A 19,704-nucleotide genomic window follows, 5' to 3' on the forward strand; every position below is an offset into this window, starting at 1 on the left:
GGTGATTTTAATAATCCATAAAGAAGCTGGTTTCTCTGGATCGCTCCCTGGAGTCAACACACACACACACACACACACACACACAGTGTGATGGAGAAAATCTGATGGGTAAAAATTTACTTTTACGTTTTCTGAGCTCAGATTTTTTTGTGTTTCATAACCATCATCAATTATCTATAATAACACTGATAAGACTGATTCTTGTGAACTTGAACTGAAATTTAAAAGTTTGTTGAAATCTACATTGTCAGGATGTGGACAGACTGCAGGGGGCGCTGTCAGGGCTCCACTGACAGTGACTGTCTGAACAGAAGATTTAAAATGAACTTTATTGACAACTGCGGGAGAATCAGTGGCAACGAGCAGTCCGACTTCTAAAGAGAAGCTTTATTTAAACACAGTCGGTGAACAAAGAGAAAGATCGTTATTTCACGCTCAGGAGCAGCTAAACTGAAGCTCAGGAAATCTGAGTGCAAACACAGTTTGAGCTCAAGCTGGGGCTATTTAAGTCCTGTCCTCAGACCGAAGGACCAGCTCCTGAATAAAGGTTTGGACCAGTTGTCACTTGGACTCACACAGAAGAACTGATCCTGTCAGGAGTCAAAGGTCAAAGGTCACAGTGACGTCATATGTGTAGATACAAATGAATGTGACTGAAACTGCAGCTGGTTTGAGACAACAACCACAAGATGGTAATTTACTGAAGCTGTGTGTGTGTGTGTGTGTGTGTGTGTTTAATGAAGTGGTATAATGAACTGTATTTACTGTCGCCCAGTTTCTATTTCCTCTGGTTCAACCTCTTCCTTCTCTCACCACAGCGATGTCACAAAATAATGATGTCGTGTCACCAAAGTGACATCACTATCAATCAATCAATCAAATTTGATTTGTATAGCTCATATTCACAAATCACAATTTGTCTCATAGATCTCAACAAGCTGAGACGTCTTCTGTTCTCAACCAACAAGAGGAAAACAACCATCAAACCTTTAACAGGGGAAAGAACGCAGAAACCTCAGAGAGACACGTGTCACTGTAATGATGTCACCACAGTGATGTCACTGTAATGATGTCACCACAGTGATGTCACTGTAATGATGTCACCACAGTGATGTCACTGTATAATGACGCAGACTGCTGGCGTCATGAACACACATGATATGTTTTAGAAGCATCAGTTAAGATTACGTCACAGGAACAGCCTCGAATCGACGACGACCCCACGATGGTCGTTTGTTCCTTTAAATCAACTAATACTGAGCCACAGCGCCCCCTGCAGCCACATGTGGTGAATGACTCTGCCGGGCTCTGTGTCCAAGCGATGACGTGGTTTTCATGTTGAGAAAGAACTAAAGTCTCGCAGTGTGTCGAGCTCTGACTCCTCCCACTGAACTGAAACACAACTGAACGCTGGATATTACCCATGATCCTCTGCTTCCTGCACCAGCAGAGCTGCTCCTGTAACAAACTGTTCAGATTCTTCATGTTTGAAAGTTTCTGCTGAACATTGGAGATAAACTCTGGTTGTTAAGAACTGATCTCAGATCAGCTTCACTCTTCAGCTGATGGAGACTCTCAATCACTTGTTCTCTCAGGAGATGAACCCACTCAGCAGAGTGAGAGAACAGACGCTCAGGGAGCGAAGGAGGAAACGTTCTCCATGTTCACATGTCCTGAACGATCTGAAGCTGAAGAACCTTCAGATGTGACCCCTCCCCCCCTCGTCTCAGTGTGAATGTTCAGATTATAGACTGTGGAATAATGTGGTGTCACTACCCTCACACTGAAGATTATAGTGTGTGTGTGTGTGTGTGTGTGTGTGTGTGTGTGTGTGTGTGTGTGTGTGTGTGTGTGTGTGTGTGTGTGTGTGTGTGTGAATAATTGCTATGTTGGAGTGCAGCTGTCTTCACCGGCATCTGTTACACCCCCAACTTAGCAACACACACACTAAATCACTGTCTCTGTGTGTGTGTGTGTGTGTGTGTGTGAGTGTGTGTGTGTGAGTGTGTGTGTGTGTGTTAGTGAGTGTGTGTATATCCAGATTAGTGTTCTATAATGTCTCAGTTTGCAGAGTTACAACCATCAGATTAGTGAATGAAGGCAGGCGACCTAATCTACAGACTGTGTGTGTGTGTGTGTGTGTGTGTGTGTGTGTGTGTGTGTGTGTGTGTGTGTGTGTGTGTGTGTGTGTGTGTGTGTGTGTGTGTGTCAGGGTCAGTTTAATGAGGATTAAATTGATGGTTTTCTGTTTGGAGGCTGCAGTTGAATTTTTTTCTGCACAGAAAATAAAGTAAAAGGATCCAGATGAAAAACAATAGAAACAGTAATAACATATATATTAATTTGACATATATAATTACATTCACAGTTTACAAATATTCACCTCATATTTAATAACAAATATTCACACTATATAATATATGTACATTATGTATGATAACATATATTTACATTTTATATATTAACAGCTTCCTCCAGGTTTACTTTTCAAAATAAAAGCACAGATCAGAGGGTGGGACAGGTAAAACGTAACAGTGAGAAAATCATCCTGTAAAAACCTGTTCACACTCAAACTGTCTCACTCAGTGTCTCTGTTTTATTTCGTGATCTATTTTTGTGATTTCGTTCATCGCCTCGTTGATCTCGTCGGTTTCATAAAGATTCAAATCTTTTCTCCAGTTTTCAATAGAAACATGAAGCATCTCTCAAACGTCAGTGGGATCAACGTCCTGCTGCTGAGTTAACGGTCAAAGTCCAGACTGAGCACAGAGCTGATATTTACTGTGATGGATGAATAGACTCTCTGTGTTTGACCTCTGACCTCCCTACAGGACCGCTTCCTCTCTCACACTGTTAAATGTTACTGTCAATGTGAGGACCCACTGATTATCAGAGTTAAAGGAGCCTTTCAGACTCTGTTTCCTGTCTGCTTCAGCCTCAGAGTTTTCAGAATAAAAGCCTCCGTCCTGCTGACACAATGAGGGAGGTGGAGACCAAACACAGAGAGCAAACCCTCAGATTCATCCTCAGGCTGGTCCTCACAAAGATACACAAACGCCAGCAAACACACAGGCAGACAGAGAGGAGGCTGTTGATTTATCTTCAAGGACGACTGTGTGTGTGTGTGTGTGTGTGTGTGTGTGTGTGTGTCGTCTTTCAGAATCTAAAAAACATGATACAAAGCGACTGAAACTGCTGAATGGGTGTGTTGCTTTTGTGTGTGTGTGTGTGTGTTTTTTGTATGATTGTGTGTGTGTGTTATATTTTCTTCTTCTCTTCGTTCATGCTCAGTCTGATTCGGTTGTAGTTCGTCGTCATCTGCTTCTTAACCACCAGGTGTCAGTGGTCTTTGTGTGAGAACCATCAAGGTTCTGATTGGTCGAGGACAAACGAGCGTGAGCTGCTCAGTCTGCAGGTCATCGATCAATATCTGCTGTGATTGATTATCTGCTCGTTAACTCCAGCTGACGAACAGGAAGTGATTCATGGTCGACCTCCGTGCAGCTTGAAGGCAGATGGTGGATGTGGCTGAGGTCACATGACGTCCGACGAGGCTGCAGTTGTTGTAAAGAAAATAATTGATTTGATTCTTTGTGTAAAAACTTGAGGATAAAAACAACGAGATCGTCTGTCGTTCACTCACTAGCAGGAAGTAGTGGACGCAGTTGTTCGAACGTCACATGGTCTTCATGTGGGCTGATACCTCTCGTGGCGTCACAAGCATCTGTGTTTCTGTTCCTGCAGGAAACGTCCTCCTGATGAAGAAGGTTCCTCCTCAGTTTCCTCATCGCAGACGCCGCCGCTCGTCTCAGCAGGTCGGTCAAACTCTAATCTCTGCGTGCTGAGTCAGGGCGTCCAGATGGTTGCCATGGCAACCTGTGACCTCACAAACAGCCGGTGACCAATGATGTCATCAATCTGAGATAGAGTGGAAGGTTGTTTCTGTAACGAGGCTCAGTGATTGGAGGAGGAAGCAGCGATCTGATTGGTTGAATCTGAGGAATCTGCAGATTCAGATTAAGAGATAATTAGTGTGTGTGTGTGTGTGTGTGTGTGTGTGTGTGTGTGTGTGTGTGTAACAGAGAAGTCTTTGTTCTCAGTCTGTGAACAAACTTTGTCATTCATTCATGTTGAATCGTAGCAGGTTCTGATGGTTCTGATGGTTCTAAGGTTTTGTTGGTTCTGATGGTTCTGATGGTTCTAAGGTTTTGTTGGTTCTGATGGTTCTGATGGTTCTAAGGTTTTGTTGGATCTGATGGTTCTGATGGTTCTAAGGTCTTGTTGGTTCTGATGGTTCTGATGGTTCTATGGTTCTGATGGTTCTAAGGTTCTGATGGTTCTGATGGTTCTAACAGGTTTGACTCAGTGATCATGTGACTGAAAACCTCAGTTTCAGTTTAGTTTTCAAAATAAAATATTTCAGTCAGTTCAGGACGTCTTCATGTGATTTTATCATCAACAACAGATCGAAGCTTTTGTGTTGAGCAGTGGAACGTCCTCGCTCTCTCTCTCTCTCTCTCTCGCTCTCTCTCTGAGTGTCTGTCTCTTCTCTCACTCTCTCTCTCTCTCTCTCTCTCTGTGTGTCTGTCTCTTCTCTCACTCTCTCTCTCTCTCTCTCCCTGTCACTCTCTCTCTCTCTAAACATTTCCTCCCAATTATTGTGCGTCACCTTTCACCTCCTCCCCCTCCCCCCCATTCATTACTCCGCCTGGTTGGTTCGTTTCTGTATGAGTTGCTTTTCACGCTCTCTAACCCCCCTCACCCCTCCTCCCCCCTTTAGAGCCTCTTCACTCGTCCTTCATCTTTTGTTTCTGCTTCAAAGCCTAAAATACCTGAAAACACACACACACACACACACACACACACACACACACCACACCCTTACTGGTAATATCGTATAGTATAATGGATTTATTACTAAATCAAATATCAATATATTAAAGTTGGATTTGAATTCTGTTTAAATAGAATCAAGTTAATTTATTCAACCTCAGATCTTTAGTTTTAGTTCAACATCTGTCTTCAGAAAGTCAGGAGAGATGTTCAATGATCCTGTCGGACTTTATTTATTATATATATTTATTAATGGATCGTGTTGGAAATGAGTCTTTATTTGGAGGATGTGCGTTTAAATCAGTTCTTTGTAGAGAGACCTCGAACTCACCATCAGAGTCCAGTGAAGGTAGAAACACGATCTCGTTGACACATGCGTCTTTTAATTCTCCGTGTTCTTCAGATGCTCGTAGACTTTGTTATTGTGTTACTGTTTAAGTTCACGTCTGTTCCCATGACAACGAGAGTCAAGTTTCTTTGTGTTGGTCACATGTCACATGTTGTTGACTTGTTTATTGAACGTACTCATAACTTGTTCATAGTTGTCTGATGATTTGTATCATCTGCAAAAGTGTTCACATTGAGTTGTTTTCGATCACTGACTGTATATAAAGATAATCACTGACTGTATATAAAGATGATCACTGACTGTATTTAAAGACGATCACTGACTGTATATAAAGATCTTTATTTATCTTCATACCATCTCGTTGATGTTGTGTTACTTCAGAGGGTCTGAGGTTCAACAATGAAACGACGACCTGTGATTGGTCGACTGGACTTAATGCAGAAATATAAAATCACATCACAACATTTATGTGCGCTGCCCCACCAGCTGTCCACACACACACACTGTGTGTGTGTGCATGCGCCTTTTCTCTTTGTGTGTTTGATTGATGTGTGTGTGTTCAGTGGTGCATGTGACCCTCAGTGTGTGTGTGTGCGTGTGTGATTAATATTACATGAGGCTCCTGATGAGAGGTGGACACACACCCCCAGCTGAGCTCACACACACACACACACACACACACACACACACACAAACACATGAATGAATGCATGAATGTATTGTCACACACACATTTTACGAGCAGTGTGTTGTGTCACAGATAAGATGATGTCGATAAAACACACACACACACACACACACACACACACACACACACACACACACACACCTCTCATGCTGTCTTCACATCAGATTAAACGCCCAGTGGTCACCATGACAACCGGAACACTTTATGGCTCTCACCTGCTGTGACCTGTCAGCTGTGAACCAATCAGACAACACATTTCAAACAGACTCACCTGAGCAGAGATGCTGAGCGCTGACAGAGTCTCACTCTGATGTATTTCCAGCTGCTTCTCAGCAAACCTGATCAGTATTGATTATTTATCATTATTAAGCTTTGTGATGAACAGGTGTTTATGTTGGAACGAGGGAGCAGAGAGAAGGAACCAGATTTTTCTTCCTCTGTGAAAACACGCTGAATATCTGGCAGCTGTTTCCCATCATGCACCTGGCTCACAGTGGGATTATTGATGAAGAGAATCAAAGAAGCAGAGCAGCTGCGGGACGACCCGCGGGAAGCTCAACTAAAGATCTGACGATGACGCCCACCCAACGTCTGTGTGGTCGTATCCTGTCCACGATCAGAACCAGACCTGATCCACATCTGATCAGAGTCAGACCTGATCCACATCTGATCAGAGTCAGACCTGATCCACATCTGATCAGAGTCAGACCTGATCCACATCTGATCAGAGTCAGACCTGATCCACATCTGATCAGAGTCAGACAGAAACAGCAGGAACCGAGACTGACAGAAGTAACTCATGTTACAACCAGAGTAACTCTGGTTGTAACATGAGTGTACGTGTACTGGATTTGTAATAGATATGTACTGAGTATGTGGTGGATAAGTACTGGACGTGTACTGGATGTGTACTTGGTACCTACAGGGTATGTACTGGATATATATATATATATATATAATACATATGAAACATAACATAGGGTTGTGTTGGTTTTTAACCAAGTAACTTTTATTCTGGAGCAGATTCAGTGTTTTCGTACTGTGGTGCTGTCACTTAATCAAAATACGAATGCTAATAACAACAACAACAACAATAATAATAATAATAATATAAACAATAATAATTCTCAGTCTTAAACACAGACACCGTCACTCGAGGTGTAAAAAACCCTCAAGCATTGATTTGCTCCCTCGCTCTACCACTCCCTCTCTCTCTCTCTGTCTCTAACTTCACACCTAAAACCTCTGATTAAATATTAATGAGTCTGACCACGCCCATCACAGTGTGTGTACAGATAGACCACGCCCCTTCAATTCCCACTGAGACTCTCTCTCTGTGTGTGAATGTCTCTCGCCCCTCTCTCTCTCTCAGAACAATGTGTCGTTCACAATAATGGGATTACAGCCGTCCAGCCGGCTGCTCTCTCTCCCTCTCTCTCTCTCCATCTGTGTGCCAGTAGCCAGTCGACCCCTCTCTCTCTCTCAACCAGTTCAGTTTTTGTCGTCCGTTTTTTTGAGGAATGAAAGAAAGACGGACTGTATCCTGAAGAAAGTAAGTGTCTCCCCACCCCTCTCTCCCTCTCTCTCCCTCTCTCTCTCTCTCTGATTGACAGCTGACTGTCCTTAATTGTCTGATATTTAATTAGCGAAGCGGGAATCAGATCAGCTGCACAGAGACGTTGACTCTGACTCTCGTTCACATTCATTCACTGTTTCACTCATTAGTCTCTTAATGCTTTTCATTTTCCTGATTTTATCATTTTTATGCAATTCTGGATTTTCGGTAATTTCATGATCTTTTATAATTTTATGATTTAGATGTTTTGAAACTCTATAGTTGTTATTGTTCTCGGTGAACGATGATTTTCACAGAATAATAATGGTCAAGTTTCACTGTCGTTGGTGTTGAAGTACAAAGTAACAGAAATGGAAAAGTACTTCACCATTTTACTTCTACTCACCACTCAAGTAAATCTACTTTATTATTTTCCACCTGCAGCGGACGTGTATGAAATTTATTTTAATTATTAGAAGAAGCAGAAATGAAACAGAAGCAACAGCAGCTCGATTGTTATTCTCCTGTGATGAAGTCAGTGATTGAACCTCTGAGCGTTGAGGACGTGATGAGTCAGGAAACTGTGAAGCTGCTCCACAAACAGAAAGGATCCCGATTCTTCTGGTGTAAAATGTTTCACTGATCTCAGAGCGGAAACTCTTTCTTCACGTTCTCTGGAAACGTCCTCACACGAACACATGAGTTAACACGTGGTCACGTATGACAGGTCCGGTCACACGTGTTCGTTATTAATCAGGAGTGAAGGTGTGAACACATTGACACCACATTGGGAGGTGGTCTGGGTGTGAACGTGTTGTGAAGGCCCGTTCTTCAGAGGACGACTTCTACGTAACAGGAAGTATGTTTATCGAGATCAATCACGAGTCTGCTGAACATGTCGGGTGACTTCCTGTAATGAAGGTGTTCCTGACATGTTGTCTTCACAAACATACGTTCACGAGACTCGATCAATATTGTTTTGAATTCTTTTATTTTGGAGGAATTGATTGAGTTGAAGTCTGATACATTTCAGATATTACTCTCCCGATGTTTTGGTTTCCTCATTTGCCGTCGATAACTCTTATCGAAACCTATATTTTCACAGATACGCAATGCATTCTGGGATAGGTTGGTCTGAGATGGAAGGACACATTTGTTGGCCTTGTTTGAAGGAGTCTAGTCGCGCCCTCTGGAGGACGCTGCCCCTGAGGTCCAATAAACATCACCCGCCCCCGTCAAGTCATTTAATACAAAACCATCCAATAAAAATCCATGAAATCATAAAGTTCAGGCAGACGTTGTGTTCCGGCTCTTTAGAGTTCACCATGACACAGAGTCCGCTCCCTGATTGGTCCTTTATTAAGTTTGTAAAGTGACATCATTGAAAAGAAGAACTGGACTAATTTGAATTAAAGAAACATTAAACATGGACGTCTGAGAGACCAGGACCTGGAAGTGAATCTTATCCCATGAGTTTTTATCAAATTGTTTTTGGAATCAGTAAAGTCATGATTCGTGTTTGTGCTGTGAAGCAGCAGATCGTCCGACTCGTTCACAACAACAGGAACGTTCGGGCGAGGGGCGGAGCCTGTAGAGCAGGAGGCGGGACATGGCGTCTAAACTCTGCTGTGTAAAGATCCATGTTGTTGTTTACAGCTCGTCCACTCCGGCGTCGGCCCTCATCACCAAAACATCTGGAACCTCCTTGTCTTTCCAAGTTGACGTCTTCGTCTTCTACGTGTACGGCTCCTCTTCTTCATCCTGAGACATTTGTGTTCTTCAGTTTCACGTCCGTCACGTGTTAGAAACCTCAGAGACACGCCCACTCGCTCACAGGTTCCAGATGTTTTACTAGAGGCTGCAGGAGAAGATCCAGAAAATGTCCAGAGACTCTGACTCAGACATTTGTTCTCACATACCTGCAGAACATGTGAGGAACATGTCATTAACACGTCAGGAACATGTCATTAACACGTCTGTGGTTCAGTTCACGTCTGAGTTTTACGTGATGATGTTTTGTGCAGGAATAGAAAGTAGAAGTCGTGTTAGTGACGCCTCAGTGAAGCAGCTCTGGTTTTTAATGAGGTTGGTCGGTTCTGGTGTTTTGTGCTGACACGTTAAATAAAGTTTTTTTTATCTGCAGTAAATGAATCGTGGTCGTCTCCACCCTCGACTCTGTGTTGATTAAACCTCCCCCTCCTCCCCCTCATCTCTCCTATTATAACAGTAGTCCTGTCGTTTATTGCCCCCCCCCTCCCCGTCTTGTTTTAATCTTGTAAAAATTCTGCTGCTCATAAACATCATGGAGCCGCTTCACGCCTCTTAACTACAAAGACAGAGACGGGGCGGGGCGGCTGAGACGCAGCCGAGAGACGCTCAGGTTTGGTTTTAATAAAAAACTGCACCTCTTCCTCCTCTTTATCCTACTCTTCCTCCTCCTCCACTTCCTTTTTCTCGTCCGCCTCCTCCGCTCTTCTGTATCCTCCTCGTCTTCTTCCTCTTCATCCTCCTCATTCTCTTCTTTATCAACCTCCTTGTCTTTATCCTCCTCCTCCTCCTCTTCCTCGTTCTCCTCCTTCCCCCCTCCTCTATTTCCTGCTTTTATCCTCCTCATCCTCTTCTTTATCAACCTCCTTGTCTTTATCCTCCTCCTCCTCCTCTTCCTCGTTCTCCTCCTTCCCCCCTCCTCTATTTCCTGCTTTTTTCCTCATTACCCTCCTCTCCTTCCTTCTTTTCTTTATCCCCCTTTATCCTCTGTTGCTTCTTTATCCTCCTCTTCCTCCTCAGCCTACTCCTCTTCTTTCTTCTCAACGTTCTGTCTCCATGATGCAGAAGAATTCCTCTGCAGTGTTTTAAAATCCTTCACTGTCCAGAGGCTGACTTCCTGTTTCAGTGCCTCTGTCTTTGTTGTCATGACAACGGAGCGTGTGTTTAAATGGAGGATCTCAGTGAAGCAGCAGCTTCGACACTTGACGTGTCAGAGATCAAACTGTTTGTCCGTCTCATTCAACGATGTCTCAAGAACTCCCTGAGGGAATCTCTTCAAACGTGGTACAAACGTTCACTTGGACTCGTGGAGGAAGTGATCACATGTCAGAGGTCAGAGGTCACAGTGACCTTATATTATTGTGAGTATAATATGTGAACAACACCTGCAGGGACTGAAGCCGATCGGTTGGTAAATAAGGAGAAATGTTTGATTCAGAGTGAAGATGTGATGAAGTGAGGAGGAGGAGGAGGAAGAGGAGCAGGTAAACCCTCGTCATCTCCCACTGATCAAAAACACTTACACACTCGGTTAATTGGAGGCTGCAGAGATAATATATTCACACACACCGAGTCGGACAGATGTGTGTGGTGTTTGAAACGTGTGAACAGGCAGAGAGAGGTGATGGGCGTTAATGATATTGATGCTAATTCCATCACACCGTGTGTGTGTGTGTGTGTGTGTGTGTGTGTATTAATATTTCATGTTAGCAGTGATCAGTATTCAGTTTGAAGCTGCTGCAGTGAAACGTTTACTCTAAAAACGTGGTAGAATCCAGTTGACTTTATATTAGAGACTTTACCAGCACAGCGCCCCCCTGAGGTCACATTCAGCTTCATGTAAAAGACTGAATCTGTTTCCTGTCTGTCCATCGTGAAGACCTCTGTCCTGGTTTGTGTTATTTGAGTGGAGGAGGTCTGATCTCTGAGAGACATCTTCATCACTGACTCTTGTTATTGTGCTGCTGTGATTGGTCCATTGATCTGTGAAGACACTGAGGACCTGAGTCTGAGAGAGACAGGACGGGGGATGGAGACAATCAGGAGGACAACATCATGGACAGTGTGTGTGTGTGTGTTTGACACCACAGAGGTTAAAGGTTGATTACTTCCTGTATCAGACGTCTCGTTGGACCCATCGTCCTCACTGACCAGTGTAAATGTTGGACTGTCTCTTTAAGACTGTGGAACGTCCTAAACTCGGAGATATTTTTGAATCTGTTGTTCGTGTTAATCTGCTGTGATTCACTGATTATTCTCTTCTCTGGATTAAACTGAAGAATCTGATTCTTCTTCTTGTCAAAGAGCAGCTCTGTGTGTTTACACCAGGCGTCAACACAAACAGGATTTAATCCAGATTAGAGACAGACACAGGAACAGCAGCTCAGCAGCCTCGTCCTGTTAAAACAAACCGATCATGTGACGACTTTTAAAACCTTCAGATCCTCAGTCTGACGAGAAAAGAGAAATCAACTCATTCACATCGGATCAGAACCAGAGATGAAAAGAGAGAGAGAGAGAGAGAGAGAGTCCTGAAACGGGTTCAGACCGACACACAGAGGACGAGCTGCGGCCCCGTTATTCAGGTGAGAGGTGCAGCAGAGACAGGAAGTGATGTATTAACTCTGCTGCAGAGATCATGTGATCACATAATCACCACAAACTCTCGGTCTTTGTCTTCTACGTGTGCGTCACCACTTTTTCACCAGGAGATATTTGTTGTTTTTGGGTTGTGAAACCCCCCCCCCCACTCGCTTGCTGTGACTCTAGCGGGGGATCTCCTGCTGTGATGTCATCGAATCCTCTTTACTTTCGGGGGACGTAATACTTGGAGGCCAGGCGGAGAAGGTTCGCAGATAATCCAGAGGCTCTCTCACTCAGACATTTGTGTTCACACATGAACGTCCTCTGAAGAAATTAACTATGATCTGCAGAGTTCAGTGCATGACTGAAAGCAGCTAGTGTGTGTGTGTGTGTGTCTGTGTGTGTGTGTGTGTGTGTGTGTGTGTGTGTGTGTGTGTGCTAGTTTTTGTGTCCTCTTTTCAGGACCAGTCCACCTCAGGGGACCTAATGAGACAGAACGTTGTTTCTGAGGTCGTGGTTGAGGTTACGAACAAGGTTTCAGTTGGATTGTCCACGATGAATGGAAGTCAATGCTAAGTCCTAATAAGGATAGCTGCGCAAACTTCTGTGTGTGTGTGTGTGTCAAGGTGTTTGTGTGTAAACAGCTCATTGTGACCCTGCAGCAGCGTGCTGCATCACCACGGTAACAAATTGACTTCCTGTGGGGATCATGATGGTGATGAAGGTGTGCGTGTGACTAACACACACAAACTTTAAATCCCACTGTGAGTGTGTGTGTGTGTGTGTGTGTGTGTGTGTGTGTGTGTGTGTGTGTGTCACGGCTGTCACACACACTGGATGATATCAAACTGTCCTTGTTTCTCCAAGTACTGAAAAATATTCATGAGCTCACCAGGGGAGTGCGGTTGTGTGTGTGTGTGTGTGTGTGTGTGTGTGTGTGTGTGTGTGTGTGTGTGTGTCTGTGTGAGAGAGTAAGACAACCCTGAAGGAGAAAAAGACAAAAGCAGGATAAGAAAACTGAAGCTTTTTTCAGACCTGAACTAAAGTCTGTTCCTGAAATGTTCTGGAGTCTGTGTGTGTGTGTCTGTGTGTGTGTGTGTGTGTGTGTGTGTGTGTGTGTGTGTGTGTGTGTTACAAACATGACTGTATGTGACGTCACCACATGATGCTGATTTGTTAATGTCACATTTTGAACTCATGATGGTGAGAATTGTTAGTGACAGACTGAGCAGCCTCTTGTCCCGGTCCTGGTCCTGGTCCTGGTCCTGGTCCCGGTGGTCCGTAGTGGACCAGCTTAGCTGAGGTCAGTCTGCAGCTGCTGAGTCTGAGGCTCCTGAACAGAGAGAAAGTAGGACAAACTGAACACACACAGAGAGAGAGAGAGGAAACAAAGAGAGGACACACACATACACACACCACCTCCACCCCCATATTATCTCTGTGGTTCGCTGCTGACTCTCACTCTTCAAAGAGACGACACAATCCTACACACAAACAGCTGTGTGTGTGTGTGTGTGTGTGTGTGTGTGTGTGTGTGTGTGTGTGTGTGTGTGTGTGTGTGTAAGCGCCCGAGGTGAGGCAGTCTGTAATCATCACCTCTACGAGTTGAAAGCAGCCTGTCCTTCATTTACATATATAGAGAGGGGGGGGGGGGGGTGAGTGAGGAGTGGTCCAATGAGAAAATTAAAAGAGAGAGAGAGAGTTGGGGGGGGGGGGGGGGGGACAAACTGCCAACACCTGCAGCATCCATCCTGTTACCATGGTTACCTCCAGGTTAACACACCTGCAGCATACACGCACCTGACAGCCACTCACAGGGCAGCATTCTCATACTGAGGATCCGGTCAGAACCTGCTGCTGGAGACGTTCTGTTGGTTCTTAATGTTCTGTTGGTTCTTAACGTTCTGTTGGTTCTTCACGTTCTGTTGGTTCTTCACGTTCTGTTGGTTCTTAATGTTCTGTTGGTTCTTAACGTTCTGTTGGTTCTTCACGTTCTGTTGGTTCGTCACGTTCTGTTGGTTCTAAATGTTCTGTTGGTTCTAAATGTTCTGTTGGTTCTTCACGTTCTGTTGGTTCTTAATGTTCTGTTGGTTCTTAATGAGGTTCTTAAATTGCTGAGGACACTCAATGTGTTTAGTCCTGATGGGACGTCCAGAGGTCACAGTTGTCCTTGAGAATACCTCTCTCTCTCTATAACACTCCTTCATCTCTACCTCTCTCTCTCTATAACACTCCTTCATCTCTCTCTCTCTCTCTATAACACTCCTTCATCTCTCTCTCTCTCTCTATAACACTCCTTCATCTCTCTCTCTCTCTCTATAACACTCCTTCATCTCTCTTTCTCTCTCTATAACACTCCTTCATCTCTCTCTCTCTCTCTATAACACTCCTTCATCTCTCTCTCTCTCTCTCTATAACACCCCTTCATCTCTATTTCTCTTCCTCTCTTGTTCTTTATGCCCTTCGTCCTTCTCTTAACCTCTCTCTCTCTCTTTCTTCCAACTTTAACTCATTTTACTTTCTGACAACTCGCTCTCTCTCTGTTCAGCTGCATGAATTATAGATGAACCTCTCTCTACCCCCCCCCCCCACCCAGTGAAGTTATTAGCATACAGACTGAGGATGTTCAATATCACCATGGAAATGTTGAAGCATCTGTGTGTGTGTGTGTGTGTGTGTCCTGAGGCCTCTCTGGGTGTTTCCCAGCATGCACTTGGGCGAGTTAAACAGAGTTTCAGTCTGAACCAACACACAGCAGGAGGGAGGGAGGGTCGAGCGAGCATGACCAGACAGGAGAGAGAGAGAGATGAATAGTGTTTTGTATAAGAGTAACGTGTGGCTGAAAAAAAAAAAAAAATCTCTTCATAAACGATACTGAACCATAAAACTGACAGAGAGAGTGCCACCTACAGGCTGCAGAGATCACTGTAGCCACAGAACAAGAACCCTGTGAATGTGTGATAGAATAATAAAGTTTTATTTGCTCTAGGGGGGGGGGGGGGGGGGGTTCCAGGAAAAAGACCTGCACACAATTTAAAAAACTTAAAGTCAACCAATCAGAACCAGGAACAGTCACATGATAAACCTGAGACGTGACCTGGGGAAATCAGATCGGTCCTGACTCATCAGGAACAGGAAGTGATCAATAAAATCTCTCTGGTTTAAACGTTCATGACGCAGAGCATCGGACCCAGAATCAAACCCTGCGGCTCATCACATCATGAAGGTTCATCCTCTGGAGAGAAGGAATAGAACATTTCCACCATCATAAAAAACCAAACAACCCACCGGAGGTTTGAGTCCTTTCACTGCGTTGCCGTGGATACGGGTGTGTTGCCATGGCGACATTACTACAGGCAACTACAGTTTGACCGTGAGATGAAAAGTGTGAAGCAGCAAAATATTTTATTAATAACATGAGAGAGGAACGACTCCGAGCGTCTTTACACGTTTTCACGGTTCTGTTGATCTGATCATCGGGTTCAGATCAGATCAGCGTCTCCATGGAAACATGATATTAATCATCATAGAACGTCTGATCAGTCGTAACGATTCTGAAGGTTGGACCTCAGGCATCACTGAGCCACCAGGGGTCCCACACGTGCTCAGTGGTCTGCCGACTATGTGCCGACACTGAGCCGGATCATGTTTACAACAGTTTTTAATATCTCTCTCTCTCTCTCTCTCTCTCTCTCAGATATTGAGGAGCTGCCATGTTGGCCTCCTCCATCCCTCCGTCCCTCCTCTTCCTCCCCTTCCTCCTCTTCCTCCCCACCCCTCCAACCGTCTCTGCTGATGTCCTCGTGACCTCTGATCCCTCAATATTAGCAGTGAAGCTGGACGGCCCCCCCCTCTCTCACCTGCTGCTGGACTCGGGGGCAGGGCGTCTGTACGTAGGCGGGGTCGATCACCTGTACCAGCTGACGTCGGACCTGGAGGTGATGTCACATGTTCGAACCGGCCCTCACCAGGACTCCCCCGACTGCCTCCCCCCGATCATTCCCCAGGAATGCCCCTCGGCCACGTCCACTCACAACCACAACAAACTGCTGCTGATGGAGAAGGGACAGGGGGCGGAGCCTGGGAGTCTGATTGTCTGTGGTTCTCTCTATCAGGGCATCTGTGACAAAAGGTAATAATCAGGATATCGTCAGTTTACTGAGGTTCGACGTCAGAGTTCTAAGTACAATCAATGAGAAGCCGACCAGTTGTCTTTCTGTGTCGTAACTGTATTTTTTGATGATGATAATGATGATGTCATCAGCGGCTCCTGACTCACGTCTCCTCTCTGTCCTCAGGAGTTTGCACAACATCTCTCAGATCATCTATCGGACGTCCAACCCTGTTGACACTCAGTACGTCGCTGCCAACGACCCCCGGGTCTCCACCGTTGCTGTGGTAATAACTGTAGAGAACAAACAGGAAGTCAGCGGAATGCTGAGTCTGATGCTGGTCGGTCGCGGCTACACCAGTAAAGGTCCTGGTGACATTCCACCAATCACGACGCGGCGTCTGTTCCCAGTGGTCCCACCTCGCCGGGCGTTCTCGCAGGAGGAGGAGCTGGGGAAACTTGTTGTTGGAAGTTACTCAGAGTACAACAACCACTTTGTTAAGGCAGTCGCCCATGGTGACCACGTCTACTTCCTGTTCTCGAGGCGAGACATGTGGCACAAAAAGGAGTACCGGACCTACGCCTCTCGGCTCTGCGCCTCTGACCGCAGCTTCTACTCGTACGTGGAGGTGCCGCTTCTTTGCCACGGTGGTTACAACCTGGCTCAGGCAGCGTGGTTAGGAAACCACTCAGGTGAACCCACCCTGTTTGTCATCATGGCAGCGGGGCAGGCGTCCACACCTGTAGCAACAGGACGTTCAGCGCTGTGTGTGTATGGGATGGCAGAGCTGGATGCCATGCTGCAGCAAGCACAGGAAGTGTGTTACACTGAGGGAGGACGAGGGGGCAGTGGACAGGAAGAGGCCTACATCGAGTACGCTGTGTCTTCGAAATGTCTCAAACTGCCGAAGGTAAACACAAACTTCAGTTTTGAGCTTCTCTCTTTCTGTCGGATCAGAGCGAACGCCGCCGTCACCTCAAAGTGTCCGTCAGACAGGAAACCAGTAATTTGAAGATGTCCGTCACTAATCACCTGACAATCGAACACAAGAGCTCAGGTTCTGTTCCCAACATGCACTGGGTGAAGGACGAGTTCACACTGTGCGACGTCTCTGAATCAATACACTTAGAAAAGTGCTCCACAAATACAGACCATCCTCCATTTGATTATTTTAACAGATGATTAACTAATAATTTATCAATAATTTATAAACCAATGAGACCGCTTGATTGTTCAGCTGATGACATCACTGATTTAATATGATGATGTCACACAGAGGCAGCTCGTTTGGAAAGAAGCCGCCATTAGTCAACATCAGTCTCACTGCTGACCCTAATACGGTGTGTGTGTGTGTGTGTGTGTGTGTGTGTGTGTGTGTGTGTGTGTGTGTGTGTGTGTGGATTAACGTTATCTTCAGCAGCTGGATTTATGGTCAGACAGCTGTCACTCAGACCCAGAGTACACACAGCTGGTCAGACTGACCCAGATATAACACACACACACACACACACACACAGATTAAACAGTGACTGGTCTCTTTGTGTTAACCTGTCATACAGTGTTACTCCTTCATATGGCCCAGAACCGCCCAGGTAAGAGCTGTCACAGTGTAGTTCCTATAGCTCAGCTCCAGGGGGCGTCCACTGCTCACATTTCTTCAGGATAGGAAACGCTGGTCTTATTCTCTCTCTCTCTCTCTCTGTCATTCATCTGTAAGGTCTCTCTGTCGGAGTACCCCTGTGGGGGGGAACACACCCCGAACCCCATCGCCAGTGCTGTGCCGCTCCCAGCCACGCCCACCTTCACCTCCACCACCCTGCTGACCGCCGTCACCACGGCAACAGAGGCGGGAAACACCATCGCCTTCCTGGGAGACAGAGGGGGGCAACTGCACAAGGTGACAACATAATAAACGATGTTTATTCTTAGCTTAGCTTCACGTTTCAGAGTCGATCCTGAGCTGAGGTTTGAGTCCGGAGCTGTGTCACATGAAGAAGAAAACAGAATCTAGTGTTTACAACATGTTTGTCGTCATGTGAACCAAAGATGTGATCAAACTGTACCCCCGCCCCCCCCTTCTCTTATTGCCACCACTGAAGTGCCCTGAAGCAAGGTAGCCCCCCACTGCATCCCCCCAATGCACCCCCCATGAGATTACAACAAACAGCTTGCACAAGTACACACAAAATTACGCTGTGTGTGTGTGTGTGCGCGCGCGTACATATGTGTGTGCACGTTTGTGTGTGTGTGAGAGAGAGATGACTAACAGGCGTATAGCTTGGGGGGGTGTCACAGGGGAGCATGCACAGACCCTTGTTGTTGATTGGTTATTGGTCCCACAGGTGACTGATAACTGTGTGTGTGTGTGTGTGTTTGTGTGTGTGTGTGTGTGTGTGTGGGGGGGGGGGGGGGGTAATCCTGCCTTGGAGCGTCACTGAGTTAAACAACAGATCTTTGATTCATCTTGTTAATATATAATCACACACTGGCAGCTCAGACTCAGCAGCCGGAGTCAGACCAGTGTGTCTGTGATCCTGTGGTTCTCAGGAAGATCCTGGTTCTACCTGAGAACCACAGAACCAGGATCAGGTCCAGTTCCTCTGAAACTTCAGGCTGTAGAATCATTGTCTGGGGAAGCAGCGCCATCTGCTGACAGATCATTGCTTTTGTTTTCAACCCTTTCATCTAGGTTCCGCCCATTTGAAGCGCTTCTATCAAAGGTCAGAGGTGAACCTTTTATCATTAACAGCACGTGTGTGTGTGTGTGTGTGTGTGTTGCAGGTCTTCGTGCGCTTTGATTCGTCAGGTGACCTGTACGACAGTGTGATGGTGGACAGCGGCAGCCCCATCACTGCTGACCTCTTATTGGACGAGAGCCAGCAGCACGTCTATGTTTTGACCAGTAGGAGGGTGAGACAGTGTTTTTGTGTCTGTCGCCTTTTTTCTTCTCGTTAAAATACTGACGTGTTGTTCTCCTGTCTGTCTCTCAGCTGTCGAAGGTCCACGTGTCGTCATGTGAGAAGCAGACAGACTGTCAGACCTGTCTCACTGTCAGAGACCCACACTGTGGCTGGTGTGTCCTGGAGGGAAGGTACCTGTCTGTCTGTTTACTTGTCTGTCTGTACCTTTCTGTGTGTCTGTCTTTCTCATCAGTCTCTTTCTCTCCTTGTGTCCAGATGTTGTCGTAAATATCAGTGTCAGCGCCACCTTCAGTTCAATCATTGGCTCTGGAGCTTCGAACAAACCAATCAGTGTGTAACGGTACAAAGCCTACAGCCAGCCAATCAGAGCAGAGATGAGCAGACACAGGTAAATCATGTTTGTTGGATCGGTTCTATCGATCCATGAGGAAATCCAGGTTTGTTTTCTAACCACTGGGAGCAGACGGAACCTGAACCAGGCGTCTTGGTCTCGGTTCCTCAGAACTATGTGAAATCATGACGACCTGAGTGGCCTGACCTCATCTGATCAGAGCTGTGTTTCTGTCTGTCTCCAAGGTAACGATGTCAGTCATTCAACTTCCCATCCTCGCTGAGGCAGAGTCTCTGTCCTGCGTCTTTGGGCAACTCCCACCACAGCCCGCCATTGTCATGGGAACCAGCATCACCTGTCAGTCACCTTCACCGGAGCTCCTCCCAGACATGCCAGCAAGAAGTGGTGAGTGACAGTGAGAGCACTCGGAAAGTAAAAATAATCTCCTTTCATAACTGCTATTCCTTGACCTCGATGGAATACGTCACAAGGTCAAGGAAAGATGTGAAGGAGAAGCCGTAAGGAGTTAGGAAAGGAGAACCACTGCTCTGAGAAAATCCGACTC

The 19,704-nt window shown here is 45.7% G+C and overlaps 1 protein-coding gene across 3 annotated transcripts in view; it reads left to right on the top strand.

Annotated features, from left to right (window-relative positions):
- Positions 1-19,704, top strand: part of plxnb3 (plexin B3) — a 35,671-nt gene that overhangs the window by 3,302 nt on the left and 12,665 nt on the right. Inside the window, exons 2-9 of one of the 3 annotated variants that reach the window (XM_069527548.1) lie at positions 3,745-3,815; positions 15,473-15,907; positions 16,074-16,797; positions 17,605-17,784; positions 18,669-18,797; positions 18,878-18,978; positions 19,064-19,196; positions 19,385-19,544. In XM_069527548.1, coding sequence (XP_069383649.1) covers positions 15,489-15,907; positions 16,074-16,797; positions 17,605-17,784; positions 18,669-18,797; positions 18,878-18,978; positions 19,064-19,196; positions 19,385-19,544 — 1,846 coding nt within the window. In that variant the 5' untranslated portion in view covers positions 3,745-3,815; positions 15,473-15,488. Of the gene's footprint in view, positions 1-3,744; positions 3,816-7,227; positions 7,423-15,472; positions 15,908-16,073; positions 16,798-17,604; positions 17,785-18,668; positions 18,798-18,877; positions 18,979-19,063; positions 19,197-19,384; positions 19,545-19,704 lie in introns of those variants that run through there. The other 2 variants (XM_020080007.2, XM_069527549.1) reach the window with 2 other exon arrangements.

Source organism: Paralichthys olivaceus, chromosome 6, assembly GCF_024713975.1.
Source record: "Paralichthys olivaceus isolate ysfri-2021 chromosome 6, ASM2471397v2, whole genome shotgun sequence".
Classification (NCBI taxonomy): domain Eukaryota; kingdom Metazoa; phylum Chordata; class Actinopteri; order Pleuronectiformes; family Paralichthyidae; genus Paralichthys; species Paralichthys olivaceus.